At 37.9% G+C, this 25,785-nt stretch overlaps 1 protein-coding gene across 5 annotated transcripts in view; it reads right to left on the minus strand.

The window, feature by feature from the left end:
• The window catches only part of LOC109401184 (uncharacterized), a 405,345-nt gene that overhangs the window by 129,332 nt on the left and 250,228 nt on the right, over positions 1-25,785 (minus strand). For all 5 annotated transcript variants that reach the window (XM_062842782.1, XM_062842781.1, XM_062842784.1 and 2 more), the window contains 2 exons: positions 3,765-3,942; positions 3,579-3,698 (listed from right to left, as the gene is read on the minus strand). In XM_062842782.1, the coding sequence (XP_062698766.1) occupies positions 3,579-3,698; positions 3,765-3,942 (298 nt within the window). The remainder of the gene's footprint in view (positions 1-3,578; positions 3,699-3,764; positions 3,943-25,785) is intronic.

The raw sequence follows: 25,785 nt of genomic DNA on the forward strand, positions 1-25,785 counted from the left end.
ATAAGAGAATCATTTATACAATCGGCCTGCCTGTTTGATGCAATACAGTGATGACCCGCGTGTCAACCCCGGGTTGCATTTTAAAGAATCAAAGTCCCTAAGAAATCCCAAGAAGAATTTCTTAAGTACCGATCCTACAAAATTTCTTGGGATGATTTTTTTGAGGAATTCCTTAAGAAAACCCTGCAGAAATTCTTGGAAGAGTCTCAATCGTATTCCCTTGACAAAACCCCACAAACATGTGGAGGAATCTCTCAAAAATCCTGGTGGAATATCTGAAGGAATTCCTGGGAGAATAACATGAGGAATTTTCGTAGGAATTCTAGGAAAAGTCCTAATATCAACAAGAACTTGGAAAAATTATAGCAGGAATCACTGGTGAAACCCCATTTGAAATTACTCAAGCAATATCAAGGGGAATCCACGACAAAAAAAAAAAATCTTAGGAGGAATTCCTGCATAAATCCTTGGAGAAGCCCTTGTAAAATTGTTGGAGAAATTTCAGGAGGAATCCCAGCAAAAACTATTGGAGGAATCTTAAGAGGAATTCGTGGAGAAATCCTAGCAAATGTTCTCGGATGAACAACCGGAGTAATTTCTGAAAGATTCCCTACAAAAATCGTTGAATGAATTCCCTTAGGAATCCTAGGAGAAACCCATGGAGAAAACATAGGAGCTTGTGGAAAAAATGAGGACGAATTTCTGGAGAAAAAGGTAATGTGTATAACAGGTGAATCACAGAAGAAATCCCTGGAATATTTTCAACTGGCATTTCTGGAGGAATCTTTGCAGGAATAACTAGATGAATTCCAATAGAAATTTCTGAAGGCATACCTGACGGAATTCTTGGAAAAAATCACTGGAGGTTTCTTCCTTGCTGAAATTTTGCCAAAAAACCTCAGCGAGCATTTCTGGAGAAACCCAACGAAAAATACCTGTGAATCCCCTGAAGACAGCACTGCCTATGATAGCTTATCAGTCCCATATTTGCTGGGTTTCCTATTCATATGGGACAGTTATGCGATCATAGGCAGAGCATTCCTAGAGGAATTCTTGCATGAATAACTATAAGAAACCTAGTAGGAATTTATTAATGTATCAGGGAAGAAATCTATGGGGAAAGTTCTTCTTCTTCTTTTTTTATGGCTCTACATCACCACTGGGACTTGGCCTACCTCGCTTCAACTTAGTGTTCTTTGAGCACTTCCACAGTTATTAATTGAAGCGCATTCTTTGTCTGCCATTGCATGAATTTATATATTGTGAGGTAAGGACAATGATACACTATGCCCAGGGAGTCGAGAAAAGTGTCCTGACTGGAACGGGAATCGAACCCGCCGTCTCCGGATTGGCGATCCATAGCCTTAACCACTAGGCTAACTGGAGGCCCCCTCTGAAGGAATTACTTGAGAAATCTTAGAAAAATCTCTAGGAACCCCATCAACATCTTCAGAATGAATCCTACCAGGAATTTTTAGAGGATCACAGAAGGAATTCCTGGAGCATTTCCAACTGACATTCTTATGAATTAAATAAAGTTCTAATGAATATAATGTGATTAATTTAAAACAAAATAAAATAATTCTAAAGAGAAACACGTACACGCAGAAAAATAAATTGTAAACACAATTAAATTCTAGTTCAAATCAACCGATTTTTCAGTTTGCTATAGCAACAAACTGATTTATAGTTTAAACTGAACTGTTCTATTGTTTGATAATACAAATATTTTCATTTGTCGAAATTTTTGACAGTTTGTTAAAACAAACAGAGATATGGTATTTTCAACATGAAATAATGGATTGATTCAAACGACTGCACTTTTGTCACTAACAAACCCGGAATGTCATTGTGTTGGTGACGGCAGCAACTGCGACAGCTCGGAAATCTATTTTTAGACCGTCGGTAAGCGGATGGGGAGGAGATCGACTAAAAAAAGACAAAAAAGGCGAACCCGATCAACTTTTTGTGGAAGCTGTCGTGAGTACCTGCGCGTTATCCATCACGGCCAAAGATGCACTTGGAAGTTGGCGTGATGGATTTGCTACACCTTCTTCGTTGTGGTGATGTTGGGGTAAGCATTTTATAGATGTGTGAGTGCTTTCAGACCATGTTTATTGTTTTTATTTTGTTGAAACAAATGAAATTTTTGACATTAGGGTATTGTACCATTTGGGCAGGTGTACCTATTTTGGGCACTTGCCGCTATAACTAAGCCAATTTCAAACGGATTGATTTGAATTTTTCTACAGAGTTAGGCACGTACAGTATCTAAATCTGTACAAAAACTCAAATCAATCGGTTTGAAATTGACTTAGTAATAGCGGCAAGTGCCCAAAAATAGGTACACCTGCCCAAATGGTACAAGACCCTATATGAAATGATGGTAATCGGTTGTTTTTATCGATAAATTCTAAATGAAAACAATTAAATATAACTTTGGAATAAGTAAATTCTCAGTTTGAAAATCAACCATGCGTTTTATTGTTTTAAACAAGCGCCATTTTTCTGCGTGTATCACTTGCAGTGTGTCCATTTTACACCAATCAAATGATCAATTAAAAAATGTTGCAGTTGGCTAACAAGAAATCCGCACTCACATAATTTTTGTTTTAGTTTCACTTTTGCCTTTTGTTTTCACTTTTTTAAATCTCGTTAATACAGATTAAAAAAAAAAAGATAAAATAACTGGTGAACAAAACTACAGAAACCAAGCTTTGTTGGAGCCTTGAAGCATGTTCTCATGTAGAAATAAAAGAATAGAAAAGTTCGTGAATTCAACAGAACATCGAAGTTTACGGCAAGATGCCAAAAGAAAACCAAGAGTATTGATTACACATACCTACTCAGTAGCAAAAAAACCGAGCCGAACTTATGTGAAAAAGTCGTTTTAGGACATACTATTTAAAAAAAAAACATATTTTAGTGAACATTGAAGTAGCTTCATGAAAATTTCACTGCAGGGTCAGAAAATATAGGAAATTATGTGGTCAAAATTTGAACAATTTTCATGCAGTGGTTTGGACCACAGCCATTGTCAAAGTTGATGTACTAATTTGGGTGCCTGCAGTTTTCACTCCGTATGGACCATGCTGAAACACAGGTGCAAAAAAACCGTAACGTAGTACCTAAATATGCTTTTTTTTTACAAAAAAACAATCGATAATTTAACCAACATTGGAAACATTGAGAACAGTGCATGTATTGTAATTATTGCCTCTACTTTTGAAGCAACAATTTCAGTATTCCCATGATACATTTGAACGAATTTCTTCGAATTCGAATGCATTGAAGCCTAATGTTTTCATACTTTCGTTACCAGCGATGAGTTGTGAAATTGTGATATTGAATGATCCCCATAAGGGGCCGTCCATTAATTACGTAAGGGTTTATGGAGGGAGGGAGGGAGGGAGGGAGGGAGGTGGGGGGGTGGGGTTGAGAAATCTTACGCGCCATACAAAAATATTTGGACTTTCATACAAAAAATCGGGTGTCGAAAAATCGTAAAAATTGCCTTACGTAATAAATGGACAGCCCCTAACCCAACAATAAAGAAGTCTAGCATTATGAGTACTTACGTCGTTTTCGTCAGACTGGGGTCGGACGTTTTCCGGCGGGTATTGCGGGTTTTCTTCTGCGAGCGCTCCTTGTACGACTCGGACCGATTGACGGACACCGGAGCCGATTTGGATTTGACACTAAAACAAAACAAGATGGAAAATATTAGTCAAAAGAATGGATTTGATCGTTCTTCGGAAACTTACCTTTCCCTAAACTGATCATTGTCGACGCCACCCGGCGCGAACGTGTCCGGATCACCGGTGGAATTGCTAAGGTAGTCGGTGTAGGAACTAACATTGCTACCGCCCAGGTAGCTGCTGTTGTTGAAGTCTTGCCTCCGATCGGATGGTTGCCGGGCCAGCGATATACTGGTGGGACGATCTTGAATAGGGTCGAAAAGGGGGGAAGCAGGTTAGTGATTGAGTCGTTTAAAATTGTGGAATTTTATTCCGCGATATGCATTTTGTCACGTGCCTCAAACTATCAGTATTTTGTTGGTAAACATTTGAAGCGTTGGATTGCTGACACGTCACTTGGGAAATATTTTACCAGCTAGCAACGAACGACCGACAACGACGACAGGCTGTCCTCCTACTTAGTATTTTTCATTGAACTCAACGGACTCTAGGAGAAAAACGCAGCAACGGCATTAGTCATTTGCTCCCTTGAGTGTGACGCATTTTGTCAATATTGTAATTCGAGCCTCCCGGACACGGTCGGTCGAATGTTATGAAGTAAAAATAGCACTTAATTTGTATTGCTATTTTCAAACTTAGCCGACAGGATGTTTCCGGTCCCTTAGAAGCAATGCCAGTGGCGTCGCAAGGCTAAGAAATCAGAAGGTGTTATGCGTCGAGTATAAAGCTAACCTAAAACAGATGCTGGGAAGTTGGAGATTGTTATAGTACCTGTTTGGAAGGAACTTAAGATCATCTAAAAATTTAGATGATTTTAGCGTTACGTAATAAACGGATGCTGCCCAATTTCTGTTACTAGTTTCATCCCCTTTCTTCAGAGCAATCTGCTGCCGCCTACGACGTTTACCTTACACATCGAACTCAAAAGATGGGTATTCCTTTTGAAAGAGAAAAACGCAAAACTACCGCCGTTTACAAAGCGTGGCGATTAATTGCTTTTCTATACACTACAGCCATATACCCATACTAACCATTGGCACCGAGGAGCGAGGGCACTTCCTCGCCATCTTCATCCTCCTGATCCTTCGTAGATGATCCCCCGTCTGCCACCGCCGCTCCCGAGGGTGGCACCGCCTGGGCCGAAATCGAGGACCGTTTCTGTTGCTGTTGCTGGTGCAATTGCTGGTGAAGATTTTTGCGGGACTTGGTTTTGGCCAGTTTGTATTTTTTGTGACCGGGGATGTTGCTGGTGCTGGTGGCAAACTGCGATCGGGAGTTGTTTATCTGCTTTTTTTTCGAGGCAACAGATGTTGGGCATGATCGCGCAAAGCCATTATTAAAGCCGCCGATCGTGGAACGAGTTCACATGTGCGGGTGTGGGTGGTGATCGTTGTTGTTTACAGTCGGCACCAACCAGCAAGAACGATAATTGTAGCGCGTGCGGGGGAAGGAAAACCGAAAGGTGGATTCCGAAGAGTAATAATATCGCGAACAAAAAGAGAACGGAAAAAGGCAATTGAGGAAAATGGTTCGGTAATTTCGAGCTTGTTCAGCGCATTTCCATGTCAAATCGGTAAAACGGTCGGAGGAAATTTTGGTTTGGGAGCCGTTAGGGTTTTTATAGGCTTAGGATGTGTGTAGCCAGCTAGGTACTTTAGATTTGCTGATTCGTTATAGATCAAGAGCTTAACTATACAAGAAGCCCTCTTAGCATTTATTTTTGTATGTAAAATAATTTAAATTGACAAATACTATGATCGTATCAAACAACATTTCAAATAAATTCAGTTTCGAGAATACTAACTTTGAGGCATAGCGTGGCCGTTACAAATGCTTCGATGAAAATAAAAATTCTGGTCGAATTCGATTAGAAAATTAATAAGAATTTTCAACTAAAACTACTAAACTCATATTAGCCTATCTTCTACGCAAAGAAAAACAAGCAAAGATAACCGTACACATCGTAGTTGATACTCCGTGATTGGCCAGAATAATCGAAGTTGCACAGAGATCCAATGAATGGTGCTTGGGACTAGCTACACACTCTCAATGTGCGCAATACGAGAGTTCAATATTTTAAAGTCAATACGGCGCCGGCCACATCCTTACGATCATCGGGAAATGGGAAGGAATGTTAGTTCAACAACCGTTGTTACTAGAAACCGTGGAATCCACAACACCCCACAGTTGTCTCGGGAAGGAGTATTTGTTAGTAGGGTAGGATAAGGTGTGAATCTTGGAGCCACCTTTGGTAGGTGATATGAACCACTAGTTATATGAAAATACACGACACGATCTTCATCCCGATTATGATTTATTTGGTAGCGATAAAGGTAATGGACATATAGGGCATGAGTACCATCAGTAATCTCACGCTCCCATATTCATCCTATTCGAAAACAAGCGATTACGGCACCGATTGATTCCGTTCTTTTTGTTTTCATGCATGCTCACTTCCAACAAAAAATACAAAAATAAGAAACAAAACAAACAGCGCTTCAAAAGAAACCCAATTGGCGTCCGCATCTCCCTACCGAGAAAACCGACCGACTCACGCAATCAGTCGCGCATTTCCCACAGTATTGAACTGAGTATACGGAGAATAAACTTTTAAGCTTAGATAGCCATTTTTGAATTATGTATTTTACTAAGAATAGTCCCATGTATTACCTGTGATCGACAGCCGTTAGGTAATTAAGCCAATTATTATAAATTTGCTCAATGATTGTTGTGAACTGCAATCACTTTCTTCTAACATTTTCATCGCTTCAATATTAAGCCTGCACCAGAGCTACAATATTAAATTGTAGATATTAGACTCCAAGAGTCCTCATGAAAACGCATTGGCGAAATTACCCCAACTTCTTCTAGTATGTAAAGAAAAAAAAACTCGGAATGATGTCACCCAGTTCCATATCGTCGGATGACCGCAGCCACTCCTGGGCAAGTTTTGCTCAGACATCGATTTTTGTAAATTGATTCGAATCGGACCAGCAGAATCGATTCACCGATTTAATCGAATGCTTGGAATCGATGTTTCTACATCGATTCGATATTATAAAATGCGGCAAAACAATAAAATGATCTGTTTGCAGTTTGGAATGCAAGTTGGGATGATTTGTTTGTCTAAATAAATTTAATATCAAAAATTGAGATTATACATCGAACCGTCTTTGGAGGAATTCCTGGATGAACCTGTGGAGGAATTCTTAAAGAAATTCCTGGAGGAATTCCTGCAGGAAAACCTCAAAGAAATCCTGAAAGAATTCCTGGACAATTTTTTTTTTTTTTTTTGAAGAATGACCAGGTGGAGCTGCAGGACAGCTGATAGCAAAGCCTGGACCCTTTCCCAACTTTCCCCCTACTAGGACCAATACTCACGATGGACTAGACGATGTCGTCAACTTGAGCAAAGTGTGTAGTAATTAGCATTGGGTCGTAGTAGTTTTTAAAAATACTGTTTTTAACTTTTCCCATCGCACTAGAGTTTTGATCGAATGGAAGCTCCAAAGATGATTTGATAATTGAACAATATTTCAATAATCGAAAATCTCCAAGGTCACTGGACAACATTCAGAGATAAAAAGGGTGTCTATGTCTATGTTAACGCCTTCAGAGTACTATTCTTAAGAAATATACAAAGAGCAAAAAGAAAAAAAAATGTGTCGTAGCTAATTTTTAAAGATATGATATTTCTGAAAATTATTCGAAGACAGCTACCAGAGCTAGCGTTTTTAGCCGATATGGACAATTAGTTTTTCTGACAGCTTCCCCAAACAATAATCAGATAATATCCTCAGTTATTTTATAATACATTCTGAAAATTATTTCAAGCGGATTACCAATAGTGTCAATAACCGATGTTAGTCATTGACAGCACCAGCATCATCCCCAAATAACTCTCATATTAGTGTTAGATAACACTTTTTGAGCTTCCATTCGATGTTGTAAGAAATTTGTCAAACCCTATTTGTCAAAATATAGTCAATAATGTATCAAATTGTGTTTCTAATTTCGCTAGTCGTCTTCTGCATATCTGTGATCATCTCAGTCCAAAGTAATATTATATCCATCGTAACCCTTTACAATGTCAACCGTCCTAAGTCCTAACTAAATTCCTGCTTTTTTATCAGTGAAATAATACCGTCTAAGATATAAAAACAAAAAAAAGTTCAGTCAACTGATTTTTGTCAAAAATAAAAATGATAATGATTATTTGTCAACTTTTATAATTTCACAAAACCCATAAAAATAAGAAATACAAATATAAACTCCTATAATCAACAGTTTTATCTTTACCTAATCAGTCCACAATTTTCTAATCGTAGTGAATCTAATCTGTAAGGCTGTAAGTCAACTTATCCTAGCGTCCCCTGTCCTGTGTACTAACGCATTCAAGTAACGAATAATGAGTGTAACGCAGAGACCTCCTCTACCCACTCTTGCGTTACGTTAAATTTAACAATTATTGTTAAATTTGAGAAAATTCAAAGAATGCAAAGATTAGGTCTATGCAAGTTGAATTATAATTTGTTTTTGACTTGTGATAAATGCACGACGGATACTCCTTTGGTTCCCATTAGCACTTACGGCGATTCCTTCACTTGCGCTCAACTCGTAAACTAGATATATCTAGCTCAAAGTCCAAGCGGTGGTGAATGAACTGGCGCTAAAGTGCTAATGGGTTAAGCCCTCCCATCGCGTCAAGATCGAATATCCAGGGGGAGGGTGAAAGAATTCCTGGACAAAATTCTTGGATAAATGCCTAGAACATATTCTGGAAGAAATCTTGAAGAGATCCCTGGATGAACACCTGGGGGATTCCCTACAGGAAAGCTGGGAGGAATCCCTAGAGGAGAAACATCTTGAAGAATTCCTGGAGAAATCCTTAGAGAAATTCTTGGAAGAACTCCTGGAGGACTTTTCTGAAAAATTGCTGGAGGAATCCCTGAAGCAATTTCTAGAGGAACCTCAGGAGGAATTCCTTGGAGGATTTTCTGGACAAATTCCTGGAGGAATTCCAGGTGGAACTCCTCCTGGAGAAATCCCTAGAGGAATTCTTGAAGAAATCCCTGAATGTATCCCTGGAGGAATCTCTAGAGGAATTCTGGGAGGAATTCCTGGAGAAATTTCTGAAGAAATGCCTAGAGGAATTCCCCGGGAATTATCTCTGGATGATTTTTTTGGAGGAATCGTCGGAGAAATTTCTGGAGGAATCTCTGTAAGAATCCTAAGAGAAGTCCCTGGAGAAATTTCTGAGGAAATTCCTAGGAGTTTCCAGAGGAATTCCTTGAGGAAACCCAGGAATAAATGCCTGAGGAATCCCTGGAAAAAATCCTAGAGGAACTCCTGAATAAATCTCTGAATGAATTTCTGAAAGAATCCATGCAGGATTTCCTGGAGAAATTCCTGGAGGAATTCCTGACGAAATACCTGGGGTAATCCGTGGAGAAATTCTTGGTAAAACTCCCGGATGTACCCTTGAAGAAATGCCTGTATGAAATCTTAGAAGAATGCCTGGAGGATTACCGATAAATCCTGAATTTATTCCGGGAGGAATTCCTGGGGACATTTCTGAAGAAATCCTTGAAGGAATTTCTAGAAGAATCTCAGAAGGAATATATGCAGGAAACGCTGGATATATTCACGGATAACCTTCGGGAGGAATTCCTTAGGGAATTTCTTAAGGAATCCCTAGAATATTTTTTGGAGATATTTCTGGAAAGTGCCGTAGGTATCGTTGAGGTATTCCTAAAGGTATTCCTGGAGGCTTAGAGCAATTCAAAGAGAAATTCGTGAAGGTATGCCTTGATGAACCCCTGGAGAAATTCCTGGATACATGCCGGTAGGGATTTCAGGAGGAATCTCCAGAGAAATTCCTTGGGAAATCTAGAGGAATTCCATGGACAATCCCTGGAGGATTCCTTAGAGAAATCCTTGGAGTAATTGCTGGAGGATTTCCTTGAAGAACTATTGTAGCGCTTTCAGAAAAAAAAAAATCCTGGAGGAATCTCTAGGAGAATTTCTTGAGATTTCTCAAGATTACTACCTATAAAAATCTCTGGAGAAATTCTTAGAGGGATCTCTAGAGAAATTGCTATTCCCGGACGAATCCCTGTAAGATTTTTTAGAGGAATCCATGTAGGAATTCTCAGAGGAATCCTGGGGAAATTTCTGGTGGAATCCCAGGAAGAATTCCTGGAAAAAATTCAGGGATCTTTTTCTTAGGGAATTCAAGGAGGAGTTTCTAAAGAAATCCCAGCAGGAAGTACCGAAGAAATTGCTAAAATTCCAGAGGAAATGATGCACGAATTTTGAAAAAAGTACGCAGAGGAACTTTTGGAGCAATCCCTGAAGCAGTTTCTGCAAGAATCCCTGGAGGAGTTCTTGAAGAAATCCCAGGAGGAAGCTTGAAATCAATCCCACGAGGAATTCCCAAGGGAATCTCTAAGCAATTCGTGGAGGAAGTCTTAGATTAAATATTGGAGGAGTTTCTGGAATAATTCCAGGAAGAATTCCTGAAGGAATCCCAAAAAGAGTTCTCGGTGTCACTTCCAAAATAATCCTGGAAGTTGTTCCCAAAAGAATCACAGAACGAATTCCCAGGGTAATCCGTGGAGGAATCTTGGAGAAATTTGTGAAGAAACCCCATGATGGATCCTGGAAGCAATCCCATGCCGAATTCCTTAGGGAATCTCACGAAAGCTTTCTTAGCGAATTCCCGGAATATTTTTGAATAACCTCTAGTAAAATTTTCTGAAAGAATTTCTGAAGACATTCCTGCAGAAATACTTCAAATAATTCCGAATGGAATTATTGGAGCAATTTCCTGCGGAATTCTGGAAGAAATATATGTAGAAATCCTTGAAGAAATATCTGAAGGAAAATCTGCAGAAATACCACCAGAAATACCTAAGGATCTCTGAAGAAATTCCTGAAGGAAACCTCGAAAAGAGCACTGGAAAAAACTATTGGAGGAACCTTTGAAGATACCCCAGGACAAATTCCCGAAGAAGTGTCTGGTGGATCCTCAAGATAAATTCTTAATGGAATCTCTGGAGGAATTCAAGATGGAATCATTACAGCAAGCTAAGGAAAAAATCTTGGAGGAATTACTCATATTCATATAGTCTACGAAATTAGAAACAAATCTAAAACAGTAATTTTGATTCCTCAAAACTGCAATTCGTGTTTTCATATTCACATATAGGGCGCCCGATAACGTTGAGACAATGCTTTCTGAAGAAAAATAAAAATTTAATATTTTTTAATCAAAAGAAAAATCGAATGCAAAAAATCGATTCTGTCAATTGTGTGGGGCTTCAACATCAATTCAAAAAATCGATTAATCGAAACAAAAACATCGATGTTGCGAACATCGATTTAAAATCGCCCAACGCTAGTAACGTGACAGAGATCCCCATCGCAACTGCCCCAAACACGCGTCACACTAAATAATTGTATGGTTTCTTTGGCAAAGTTGTACCACCAGATGATAACAATTAGGAAAAATGTTATGGATCCCATTTAGTAACACCATAACATTTGGGAGTTTTTAGTTCTATGAGAATGCTCTCGAATCTGATGAACACCGAATATTTTAACCATTGTCTATAACTACATAGGGTAATTGTTCCCTTCATTGTGGTAGTACCTAATGTTGTGGTAATGGCAATTGAGAACTTTTTTGACTAAAATGTTACCAAAACGCATTTTTAATAGATGTATTATGCTCAAATTATGAGATTGCACCATTTGTGTGCTTGGGATTCACCCTAAAACCCATTAAAAAAATATTTTCCCTAATATTTTGCTGTGTTCTTATTGTTGCGGTAGTGTTCCTAATGAATTTACCTTATTACCACAATAAAAAAAATCTCAATTAAATCAAACCACAAACCCCTGCATACACATTTTTATTACGCCTTCGAGTACCACTTGATGGCACCTACATATGTATCTCGATCCGCAAGAAACGCCAAACCCACAACCAGGGATGGGAACACTCACTTGCGAAGAGTTACACTCACTTGCTGTTTTCTCAGCTCAGAAGCGTGCAATCAAGAAACTATGTATGGACGACTTTTGCGTTTTGTCTATAAGTTTGCTGAATAAAGTATGGGTCGCACACGCATATCGAAGGCGTGAGGGAGCTGCGAAGGCAACTCTCCACGAGGTGAATGTAAATTACACTCACCTTGTGGAGAGTCGCTTTCACAGGTCTGCCACGACTTTGGTATGGGTTTCCGACCCATACTCTATTCAGCAAACTTTGAGACAAAACCACAAGCCAAAAGTCGCCCATACATCGTTTCTTGATTGCACGCTTCTGAGCTGAGAAAACAGCAAGTGAGTGTAACTCTTCGCAAGTGAGTGTTCCCATCCCTGTCCGCAACCACTTAATTGATCTTACAGCAACCATAAGGAGCATCTGAAATCATTCCAGAATCAACTTCCGGTGGAATTCAAGTAGAATCTGCAGAAATTGCAAAACGACCTTCTGGAGAAATCGAAGAAGGAACCACTTGAAGAATTCCAGATTTTCTACAGGATTTTCTTCTGTTAACCCAATTTCTTCTAGAATTCAACAAAAATCCCTCCAGGAATTGCTACTGGGATATCTCCAAGAATTCTTGATAAGTTTCATGCTGAAAATCTTTCCTGGATTCTTTTTGGTGTTTCACCTGTGGTTATTCTAGGAATTCTTTCTGGAATATCTCAACTAGTTTCGTTAAGGATTCCTCAGAGAGTTCTTACTGAGATTCCTACTCTTGAGGATTCTCAAAAAGGTCTCTTGGAAGAATCCCAGAAGGTACTGCTAGCTTATTTCAGAACAAATAGCTGGAAGAACCCCGGAAGGAAATCTGGAAGAAACTCGTGCAAGAATTACTATAGAGGAATCCTCAGATGACTCCAGCAGTTTTTCTTAATAAGCCAGTTGTTCCTTCTTGGATTCCTTCAATAGAGCTTTTTTGAATTTCTCAAACAGTTCCTAGTGATTCCTTCTGAGGATTCCTTCTTCTAAGATTAAGATTCTTAGCTCTTTATTTTAGGATTTCTTCAGGAGTTTTTTCGCCAGTTCCCGGAGCTCCTTCTGGGATTTCTCCAGGAATTCTCCAGAGGGGATTACTCCAAGAATTCATGGATTTATTCTAGGCGCTCCTTCTGGAATTCCTCCTGAAAATTTTTATGGGGTTTCTGCAGGAAATCATTTCAGGATTACTCCTGGATTTTTTTCCGTGATGCCTTCAGGACGTCTTTATAGCAGTCAGGAAGGCCTTAATCGGCTCTTCCCACAAAACCTTCTGGCATTTCTCTAAAATTTTCTTCTAATGTTTCACCAAGTGTTCTTTCTGCGATTCCTCCAGAAATTCCAACCAGCTTTTTCCCGAGATTTTTTCAGAAGTTCAAGATTTTTATCATAGATTCTTCGGGATATTGATTGTACTAGCTCGGCAGCTTTATACAAACATTAGACAAACTCATTTTTTTTTCGCTTTGACCTTTCAGCCCTAACTTGTAGCGAGAAAACCGTAGTTTGCTTAATGTCTGTTTGGCTGCTGAACCAATATAATCAATGTGTCATGGTTATATCCAGTTGGAATTTCATCCAGATACTTTCAAAATTAATTCAGTAACTTCTTTCGGGGTTTCCTCTGGATTCCCCAAAGAATTATATCCAAGATTCTCCTACGAAATCATTTCAGGATTTCTCTAAGAATTCATTCAGCGATTCATCCGGGTAATCCTTCCAAAGTTCCTCCAAGAAATTCTTGCGGAATACCTGCAAGAGTTTTCTCTGAGGTTCCTCCAAGAACTCTTTTCAGGATCCTTCCAGAAACACGCACCTCCAGCACCTTCTGCAGATTCTTATGCAATTCCTCCAGAACAACATTCTGCAATTCTCTCAGATATTCTTAATCTATATAGAGGTTTATTACGAAATTCAAGATTTTTTTTTATAAAATTACATTACAGGAACTCCTCCTGAAGGTTTACCTGGGAATTCTTTCTGGGAAACATCTGACGATGCTCCAAAAGAAGCAATTGTAGATGAAATTCCTGAAGGGGCTGTTCATAAACCACGTAGACCGAAATTTGGCCATCTCAGACCCCCCCCCCCTCCCCCCTCGTAGACTTTTGTCCATACAAAAATTTTGAAATTTGTATGGAGCGTAGACTTTGGCCAGACCCCCCCCCCCTCCCCCCAAAAAGTCTACGTGGTTTATGAACGGCCCCAAAGGAATGAATGTAGTAATTTCTCGAGGAATCTGGGAGAGAATTACTAGAAGTTTTCCGGAACTCCTGGAGGAATCGCAAAAGGAATTCCTAAAAAATCCCGAAAAGAATCTCTGAAGCAATCTCGCAAGAACACCTGGAGAAATCTCAGATGGAATCTCTTCAGGAATCTCAGAAGAATGCCAAATCATATTCATCATTAGAACACTTAATCCTTATCCTTGTCAGAAAAACCACCAAAAATCTCGGCAAATATTGAGCTGCTTCCTATAAGATTTATCCCAGAATAATACTATAATTTTCCTTCATTTTCTATTAGATACCCTCACCGGGATCATCATTTAATTCCTACCGAATTTTCTTCAATGACAAAGTTCGTCCCCAGTATGTTTTTTAGAGTTCCATAAGATTTTCAAAAGGATTTACGAGGGAATCCAAGCAAAATTTCTCCTATTGTAGACTGGACCGCAATAGTATTAGGCTTTGACCCTACCGTAGTTCTAACTGCAATCCCTTTAGAAGTCCCCATAAATGCCTGGCAAAATGACAGCCAGCATTATCCTCGGAACGCCCCAGAGTTTCTTTGGCCCAAATCAAAATCGTAAACAACAAGGCCACGACACGTCAAAGAAAAGCTGTTTCTATGTTTACTAAGAACTCACGTACATTTTGGAGGACCAAGTATACTTCTGCTGTATTATAAGTTACTGAAGTTAATATTATGGTTTAGAGAATCTACTTGAATATATTTGAAAGACATTTGAAGTCTTGGTAAATAGATTGAATGGTCCAAATTTACGCACTTTTTGGACGACTTAGAATATCTATAATACGTTAATGCAGTAGCAAACAGATATTTAACGTTAATGCAGTAGCGGATCTGCGATGTCTTTTGGTACGATAGAACATTTTTCAAGTGTTTGTTGGCCTGGTAGATCATGTAATCTTATTTCATAACGCTTTAGAGTGTTCTCAATGTCCGAAATACTTTTGAATCGGTAAAACAGTTTTCTTGATTTAATGAGTCCTAGTAAACATGTTCTGCTAGGAGGAACGTTGAGATTTCATGTATCTATTTTAATCTCTCAGTATTATAACACAGTACAGTGCGAGAAATAAGTTTAAAGACAGAGCCGTTTTCCATACAAAATAATCATGTTTAGGGATCAAAATCTCTTTTTCTAGCGATTCAATTGTTATAGAATTTTGGCTGCAACCTTAAAATTGCTAGAATCATTTTAAGGTGGCCCACACTTATATGAAAAACAAAAATTTCGGAAAATGCCAAGTCTTATCTCCTAAATCAGTTATTTTGGACTCCCAGAAACTACGTTCAAAATTTGAGCAAAATCGGTTGAGCCGAAGGGGGCGCTCAAAACGCTTAAAGTTTTTTTTTTTTTTTACTTATTCGTTTATTTGGAAGGCTCGGGCGCCACATGGGCATAACTGAGCCGAAATCTTTTGTTTTTTTTTTACAATGGTTATACATTTTACAATTTATTACTGCCTTAAAACTATGTTAGTTTGGGAAGCCGAAGTACTCGCGGCTGTTAACGCTTAAAGTTTGTATGGGAAAACTTGGCCAAATGTATGCAGAAATTTTTAGTTTTCGAATTTTGCCGCTAGGTGGCGCTGTAAGCGTTCAATAACCAAACCCTTTGGTATTATTGTAGGTGACTATATGCCAAACAACTTTGTCGAAGACCGCGAAGTGATCCAACGTCTGTGAAAAAAGTTATATGGGTCATTCCACGCCAAGTGACCGATCGCTTGCAATCGACCATCACGGATTTGAACCAAATTTGGTTGAAACATTTGTTTAGATAGAAAAAGAAAAAATCCAAATTTTGGTGCCGATCGGATCACCCCTCGGCCCGTGGCAGCACCCCTCGTTTTGACCGATATGAAAATTATCCTCTCTTTCTTTTATTTTTATCATTGAAACGATTGCACCTACACATTTTCGACCTTCGGCTTCTTTAAAGGAAATCGTTCAGGGAATCCAGAAAAAATATTATTTTTTTGGTACAGTGTGGCCAGATATCATATTTTTCAATTTTAAAACTAAAAATCGATTTTTCTCAAAATACGTATATTTTGATTTTAAAAATTTTGATTCCATCGTGTTTATCAGACGTTTTTCTATCGAAAAAGCTTAACTCTCCAAAGTAATTTGCGTCGTTCCTGAGATATAGCGTTTTTAAGAAAAAATATTCATTTTTTTCATATAAAGTATCATATAAAATCAGGTGCAGTTTAAAAATTCCGTAAAAAAAACATTGTTCTATGCCATAAAATCTCGTTTTGTGCTGATTTGAACAATATCGAGTATAAAAAGGATTAATAAAATTGTGACAGTGTTGCCAGTTTACCTTTTTTATTATACTATGAAACCTAACCTTCAAGTGTTTGACAATGTACAGGTTATTCTGAAAATGCGCACCATGTGTGTTGCAAGATGTGTGAACAGGATAAAAACAATACACATCTTCTCTAACGACCCTGCTGTTGACCTTTTCTTCACAGACAAACAGACGTAACACCTAGAAAAATTTTCGCGAAAATCCACCGCCTAGTTCACACTAGGTGAAACGTCTAACGCTTAGAAAAATTATGTGCGCACCTCTGGTTGTGAAAGCTACAACTATAAAGGTATAAAAAGATCGTTAAAACCGTGGTCGTTGGATTTTTTTTCCAATGTTACGTCTGTTTGTCTGTGTTTCTTGTTTATGGTCCTATCTGACAAAATGACCCGATAATTGACAGTTATTGTTAGTTTGATAGTTAGCAATAAAAAAATTGGTTTACTGGAAAAGATGTGGATAAATTGTTAAAATATAAAATGTATCTATTGTGAAATGCATTTCAATTGTCATTTTATTCATTTCAACGATGTTGTAGATGGAAGTGTTGCCACACATGTCATTTTTATTGTAAACATCAAATTTACACAAAAGCTTTCGTAGATAACACCAAATAAAAACAAATGATTTCTGTTTTTATACATAACGAGCACATTTGGCAACACTGCATTAGTATGAGCATAGATGGCAACACAACTCATAATTGCTACTCCATGGTTAATCGCAGCGAACGATTGTCGCTTTAGTTTGTGTGTTTGCTTATCAGCGACGACAGCAGCCACTTCTATCACTCACCAGCATTCTTCACCATTCGCCATTCATTCATTCTCTTGCGATCAAAACTGCAACGAACGGCAACGAATATCCATGTCAAGCAACTTGCGCATGGCTTTCCACTGGTGATGGGGTTACGTGCTTGATCACGACAATCCGTTTGCTGCATCTTCTCGATTCGATTCAGCAAATAGGAGTGAATATGAATGGAGTGAGGCGAATATACCGATCCTTAATATGATACTATACATTGTCGATCTGGGAGTCATCTATAATTGATCGAACAATCGATTTGATTTATCGGAATTAACATTCGCGTACAACCGATCTCTTTTCCATGCAAAAAAGCCTAAGAAAAGTAGGCTCTAGGGAGCAAACGCCACTAATCCATTTCACTCAGAAATTTTTGTTCATTCTTCGCCACGAAGAACAAACAAAAACTCATACCATATGCAATCACATCAATAGACAACACAATACCCAACACTGTTCTTCACTTCTCTCTGCCTGGGACAATAAAAGACATGATCTATTATTCGGCAATCCAGTAAGAGTAAACGCAATACCCGCATCTATTGTTTGCGTTTCCGCTAAATACTAGCATACTTGGCAACACTGCCGTAAAAAATCAATCAAAAGATATTTTTACAGGGATTTTTATAAGGAGTTGGACCTTCGAATATAAACTAAAAATACTGAAGTCTGAGCTACCAGTTGCGCGACGATGCGTAGTATTTAATATTATCTAATTCCAAAGGATATCATACTTTATATTTTATCATATTCCATATTATCAGGTTCAGATCCGAAATCAGCTGTGGGTCATTGAATGTAATTATATCGAAATTACATTTTCAGCACTGTTGCTTATAAATACACTCATCAAATGTTTTCCAGAATATAGTTTACGTCGATGTTGCCAAATGTACTAAACCTAAATAAAAAAAAATACTTTTGGCTTGTTAATTAGATTTTATACTAATGTTCTAGTAAAATTAAGATTTCTACAATAAATATTATATATTTGGCAGCACTTCTGTTCAGATAATGTTAAAATATATGAAATTTGTTTAGAATTGATGATCTCAATCTCAGATACATTTTTTTAGTTTAACAGGTTATGCTAGTCCATTACGATAGCTCATAATTGATGAACTGGCAACACTGTAACATTTTTTTAATCCTTTTTATACTTGATATTTTTCAAATCAACACAAAACGTCTTTGTATGGCATCGAACAATTTTTTTTTGCAAAATTCATAAACTGCACCTGATTTTATATGATACTTTATATGCAAAAAATGAATATTTTTTCTTAAAAACGCTATATCTCAGGAACGACGCAAATTACTTTGGAGAGTTAAGCTTTTTCGATAGAAAAACGTCTGATAAACACGATGGAATCAAAATTTTTAAAATCAAAATATACGTATTTTGAGAAAAATCGATTTTTAGTTTTAAAATTGAAAAATATGATACCTGGCAACACTGTACCAAAAAAATAATATTTTTTCTGGATTCCCTGAACGATTTCCTTTAAAAAATCCGAAGGTCGAAAATGTGTAGGTGCAATCGTTTCAATGATAAAAATAAAAGAAAGAGAGGATAATTTTCATATCGGCCAAAACGAGGGGTGCTGCCACGGGCCGAGGGGTGATCCGATCGGCATCAAAATTTGGATTTTTTCTTTTTTCATCTAAACAAATGTTTCAACCAAATTTGGTTCAAATCCGTGATGGTCGGTTGCAAGTTTTCACATTTTCTCGGTCACTTCATATGGAATGACCCATATCCTAGGTAAATTGAGGATAAACTTTATTGTTGTTTTTCCAATACATGTAAAGGAATAATATCAATAATGAAATCTCAATACTTTGGACACATTTTTATATGGAATAGTGATTTTGTATGGAAAACGGCTCTGTCTTATACTTGTTTTTCGCACAGTATATCAGTGCTTCTTTATATAACCGTCCTAGGATTTTAGGATCAGCGCACAACGCTGGTTGACTGCAACAATGCAATATCACTGAAAAGTTAAAGCCTCCTATTCTCCCATTAATCAATATTTAGCTCTCAATTATATTATTTTACTGCAATTTTTTTTTTTAATTTCAACACAAGGTTTAAGCATGATGAACATTTCAATTTTTGGATGATAGCCAAAACTACCCAATTTGAATGAATCATTTTACCGAACCGATTTGACATGGGAATGCTGTAGCACATCTACTGCAATCAATCTTACAGATTTCGACGACACAAGCGGATACGGCCCATTGGCGGCCGACTCTCCATTGTGCAGCACATGTTTGTGGTTCAGCTTGTTCCGAATCAGCGTATTGATGTTCAGATTGGTGTTGGACTTTGAGTTCTTAATCGTGGCCGCACTGGTGGTCGTCTTGGTGTCCACAATCGGCAACGTTGGACCCTTTTTCCCCGCATCGATCCGCGTTTTCGACGAACTTTTCTTGTACGTCCTCGGAGGTCGCACAACCCTCGGCCACGTATGATGATTCTTCTCCGCACTGGCATGCACTTCACCCCCCTCACCGACATCTTCATTCTTCACCACACTAGCGATCTTCGAATCCGTAGCATCACTTCCCGTGGAACTCTTCTCAGCTGCTGTGGGCTTTTCTTCACTTTTAATCTTCCTGCGCATCCGCTTCTTGAGCGTCGAAACACTGAACCGATCGTCCGGGAAACTCCCCGCTCGGAACCACATTTTCACGGCGACGGCGGCGGTTGGAGGTTTGCGGAGCAGTTCACTTCAATCGGTGTTTCAAATCATGGTAACTACCGGACCTGGTGTCTAAAGCTACATATCGACGCGAATGGAAAATCACAAGTCAAATAAATCTCCTTCGTTCTGAGCTAGGTTGGTACCGTGAACTTTATGCAAAACCGTGAAACTGCAATACACTCTCAGGGTCGGATTTAGTGGTAGGGAGTTTATTGAGGTTCGATTTTTAATACAGCCAAATTGAGTAATAAGAAGAAGCACACCATTTTTTTGAACTTTACTCTGGAAAATTATTCTTCTTTCAATTTCGTTTTAATTGTTTTTTTTTCGACTTAGTTTTCTTGGAGCATTTCATCAGTTATCGATTGAAGGACATTTTGTGCCTGTCATTGCATGAATTTGTATACTGTAAGGTAAACACAATGATACAGTATGTCGAGGGAAGTCAAGAAAAGTTTCCGATTGCAACGGGAATCGAACCCGCCGTCTTCGGTTTGGCGATGCAAAACCTTATACGTAAGGCTAACAGAAGACCGTCACAAATGAGTACGACTTCAAAGTCACGAATGTGCAAAAAGCCAGTTTTCTTCATTTTTAGATATTACGTCAGGATTCACAGCATAAAACAAAACAAGCAAAGTCGCGACCAACATCAACCGACAGTCATGATACATTTGTAGAATTTTACATCGGTTTCGTAGAATAGAGTACTTCGTCAGGCATCACTGATGATTAGATGAAACGAGGAGAAAACCAAAGAAGCCTGGTCGCATGCGCACAGGAAAAACCGTTCCCAAAATCATAACGAAAAAATTATGAAATCATAAAATATAACACATTATAATATCACTAGTTTATTTGTGGACGCAGTAGCGCCCGTGTCAAGTGATTTTTTTTTTCAATATAAACGGTTCATGTGTTATTCACGCTTGTAGATTTTAAATAAGAAAAGCATTACATTTTTCAATGTTTTGAATAGAGTTTTTTTTTCAGTGAGCTCAATGCTTTACATCTGAAAAACTTCGGTGAAGTCACCGGACAGACAAACGGGGCTATCTGTATTATTTGTAGCAACTGCTGCATTCTATTGTCTAAGAGTGACAGATTCTTTTCTGCATTCTGCTGTGTCTGGTTGTCACTGGATTTGTTTTCTGCATTTGGTAGTAAAAAAGAATTTAATTGTCGAATATTAAAAAAAAAGAAAAACAAAAACGTCTGTTGTCTATGTTTTTTTTCATCAAATGCTGTGTCTGGTTGTCTGAGGTTGTCACTGGATTTGTTTTCTGCACCTGATGGTAAAAAAGAATTAAAGTGTCAAATATTTAAAAAATATTATTATTATTAGCTTTTAAAAAAATCCAAAATTTCAACGTCTGTTGTCTGTGATTTTTTCCATCAAATGCTGTGTCTGGTTGTCTACGGTTGTCACTGGATTTGTTTTCTGCATCTGATAGTAAAAAAGAGTTGAAGTGTCAAATATGAAAAAAAAAACAAAATTATCAACTGTTGTCTGGGATATGTTTCATTAAATGCTGTGTCTGGTTGTCTATGGTTGTCACTGGATTTGTTTTCTGCATCTGATAGTAAAAAGGAACCGAATTTCAAATATTACAAAAAAAATTCAACGTCTGTTGTATGTAACTTTTTCCATCAAATGCTGTGTCTGGTTGTCTATGGTTATCACTGGATGTGTTTTCTGCATCTGATAGTAAAAAGGAATTGAAATTTCAAATATTTGAAAAAAAATAAAAAAATCAACAACTGTTGTCTGTGATTTTTTCCATCAAATGCTGTGTCTGGTTGTCTATCGTTGTCACTGGATTTGTTTTCTGCATCTGATAGTAAAAGGAATTGAAATTTCAAATATTAAAAAAACAAAAATTTCAACTTCTGTTGTCTGTGATTTTTTCCATCAAATGCTGTGTCTGGTTGTCTAAGATTGTCACTGGTTTTGTTTTCTGCATCTGGTAGTAAAAAAGAGTTGAAGTGTCAAATATGAAAAAAAAAACAAAATTTTCAACGTCTGTTGTCTGTGATTTTTTCCATCGAATGCTGTGTCTGGTTGTCTATGGTTGACACTGGATTTGCTTTCTGCATCTGATAGTAAAAAGGAATCGAATTTCAAATATTAAAAAATAAAAATTTCAACGTCTGTTGTCTGTGGTTTTTTCCATTGTCTAGTTCCATTCCATTTTGTCTAGTTGTCTATAGTTGTCACTGAATTTGTTTTCTGCATCTGGTAGTAAAAAAGAGTTAAAGTGTCAAATATTAAAATAAAATCAATATTTTCAACTTCTGTTGTCTGTGATTTTTTTCATCAAATGTTGTGTCTGGTTGTCTAAGGTTGTCACTGGTTTTGTTTTCTGCATCTGGTAGTAGAAAAGAGTTAAAGTGTCAAATATTAAAATAAAATCACAATTTTCACCGTCTGTTGTCTGTGATTTTTTTCATCAATTGCTGTTTCTGGTTGTCACTGGATTTGTCTTCTGCATCTGATATTAACCCTAAAAGGGATACCTTCGTGGCCTCAGTTTCGTCACCTCGTTGAGTGTGTTCCATCAAAGACGAGCTCTGAAAGGCGCCTGGGGTCCAATGGACCCCAGGTATCCCTTTTAGGGTTAATAAAGAATTGAAGCGTCAAATATTTAAAAAAAAAAATGCTACGTCTGTTGTCTGTGATCTTTTTCATCAAATGCTGTGTCTGGTTATCTATGGCTGTCACTGGAGTTGTTTTCTGCATCTGATAGTAAAAAAGAGTTGCAGTGTCAAATATGAAAAAAAACAAAATTTTCAACGTCTGTTGTCTGTGATTTTTTTTCATCAAATGCTGTGTCTTGTTGTCTATGGTTGTCACTGAATTTGTTTTCTGCATTTGGTAGTAAAAAAGAATTGAAATGTCAAATATTAAAAAAAATCAAAAAAATTCAACGTCTGTTGTCTTTGATTTTTTTTTCATCAATTGCTGTGTCTGGTTGTCTATGGTTGTCACTGGATTTGTTGTCTGCATCTGATAGTAAAAAGGAATTGAAATTTCATATAATTTTTTTTTTGTGAGAATTTCCCCGCGTGCTGCGTCTGGTTGGCTAGTCACCGGACAGACAAACAGGGCTATTATATATATGATGACTACGAATCATGATATTATGATAACGTTAACGAAGATGGTCATAAAAATGTTAACCCATTTTATAAAAAAAAGTCATGGTTGCCAACAGTAAGAGCACCTATTCTTTTTTTCATTTCTCAAACATCTTGACTCTGAGTCATGGAACCATGCCGCTGTGTGATAACATCATACAGCAGCGTCATATTGTAAATGTTGTTTCTACGATGCTTCATTCTTATGATTTTTCCAAATGAAGTCCAAGGAATTTTTATGGAGGTACTTAGGTGTTTATGAGGAGTTTTTGGGTGATCTCAGTAGATTGCAGGCAAGTTTAAGTAGCACTTGGGTGGTTTCAGTAGTGTGTCAGGAGGTTTCTGAGCCCGAATAACATGTTAGGAGGTCTCAGAGTGTTTCGGGTTACTGAGGTTGTTTTCAGCGGCGTTCTTAGGATTATCCAGAGATTCTCAAGAAGCTTCAAGGACGTTTCAAGAAGATTAAAGTGCGTTCCAAATGTGCTCTTGAGAATTATAGAGATGATCCAGAGGGATTCAAAAGGTTTAGAGGCATTGAGATTTTCGGGAAGTTTCAGAGTTCCTGGAGGGAGGGTTCCAGCAGGCGTGACAGAAACTCCCTCGCGAGAAAATGAGGAAGCGGATTCCGTGATTTTCTGAGGAGTGAAAATAAAACTCATCATCGGTTCTTTTTTCGTTCTCCTCTTCCTCGCTCAATTTCTTTTGCCTCTCTGTTTAGGGTTCGTTCACTCAATAGAAATACACTAGAACTCCAATGGCGCTGTAGTCACTTTTCTCATTTTATTATTTTAATAATTTTAATTGCAATAACTTACTATTTTTAAGGGGCCATCTTGTAGAGGACCTTTTGTTTTGGTAAACAAACTTAACTTAACACTTCTAGTACCGCTGCTGACGCTGTAAGGGCGTGGCAAACTAGATGTTAGTCACATGAATAGTCATTGGGCATTCTGTGGCTAGTTATTCTACTGTTCGCTCCCTCGCGACGAGGCAGAAGCAAAACATCGCTTAAGGCGAAACTGGAAGCATTTTCTCATTTTTTCGGTTTTTGATTTTTTATTAAATAACGATGCAATATTTTCAAAATCGGTTTTCGTGCACATGTAGAGCATGAATCAAGGTATCTTCTGATTTTTTTTTGAGGTGGAAAATGTTTTCCATTTTTGCAGAAACCATTTTTTTTGTGAAATTTTGTTCAAAAATGGTTTCTGCAAAATTGAAAAACATTTTCCACTACAAAAAAAAAATCGAAAGATACCTTGATCCATACTCTACATGTGCACGAAAACCGGTTTTGAAAATATTGCTTCGTTATTTAATAAAAAATCAAAAACCAAAAAGTGAGGAAATGCTTCCAGTTTCGCCTTAAGAGCATGTTGCATTTTTTTTACTTTGAGGAGGATTATCAAGCCTAAGTTCCAGTGTCGTTCCAGGGGATTGCAAAGAGTTTTAGGGGCATTTCAGAGGTTCCAGGCAGATTCAGGAAGTGTCAGAAGCGTTTAGGGTGATTGTGGTTTCAAGTTATTCGAAAAATTAGAGGAAGATTCAGGGGCGTTCCAAGGGTGTTCCGGGAAGTTGCAGAAACGTTATTGAAATACCAGAAGCGTCCTAGGGGAGTCAGGCACATTCCAGGTGGTTGCAGGAGAATCCCTAGGGAGTTACAGGGGGTCTCAGGGGCGTTCGACTAAAACAACCTGAACCACCTTAACCCTTTATAAGGCCGAGAGAACCAGGCACGGAATTCACTCGTTCTACATTGGAATATAAAGTACATGTGGTGTAATGAACAAAAACGTTTTTATTTTCAAAAAATTCGATGGTCGATTTTGTATGAAAAAAAATTGGTCTAAATTTCAACTTTTTGTCAACAAAGTTTAAAATGTTGTTATTTTGTGATGCGTTAATCAATCATGCTGATTTTTTGACAGCTTATTGCCCTAATATTAATGAGTTATTTGTGTGGATTTGAACTCGATTGGTCAATTATTTTGGACGTTATGGCAATTTTAGTACATGTCCATTTATTATAGTACATTTTTTCAAAAGGCTGAGTTTCTAATAATCATGAAGCAATCAAGTTGAAATTTTGTCCACAAGTAAAAGGAACGTAGGCCTTTCATTCCCCATCATTCGATTTTCAATTCGCTCACCATAACAGAATTTCGAGCTTATAAACCTTCATGCACTCAAAAATGGATGTTTTGGGAGAGACATTTTGTTCTAAAAAAGCCCATTCATATTTGTTATGGCTAAAAAAAATCATGAGTGTTCACAAAGGCCTAATGTGTTCATCAGTTAAAACAGAAGTTGTAAAAATTTTCTAAACGAACAGAAAAAAATATGTGTATAAGGTGGCAATATAGTTGCCACTGCCTTATAAAGGGTTAAAGCCTGGCTGAAACATCGCTGTTACCTTCTTGAAAGCTTCTTGAAACCTCCGGATACCACATCCTAACCCCTACCATGCACTTCAAGACCCCCTTAATCCATTTACGCCCAACGATCTATTTATAGATCGATGCCTTGAACGCACAGTGATCTATTTATAGTTCAGCAACTTTAGCGATAACCATGGAGAAATGAGGCTCGTTGGAATACTGTACTTGCTCCAGTAGGTGGCGCTAGTGATCATGAAACATGTTGCTTTAATAGGAGTTGCGTCAATAGTCATTGCCAATACTGTCGCGCTCGTATCTCGAGAATCAGATCATATGGACGAATTTCGTCTTCGGCAAAGTTGTTCAGAGTATCAAGAGCTAGTCGTTAGTAAACTAGTTGGTTCTAGGTTCATCCGCTAGGTTGCGGTAGTGAGTCCTAAGAGTTTCT

The sequence above is a fragment of the Aedes albopictus genome, chromosome 3 (assembly GCF_035046485.1).
Source record: "Aedes albopictus strain Foshan chromosome 3, AalbF5, whole genome shotgun sequence".
Lineage (NCBI taxonomy): Eukaryota > Metazoa > Arthropoda > Insecta > Diptera > Culicidae > Aedes > Aedes albopictus.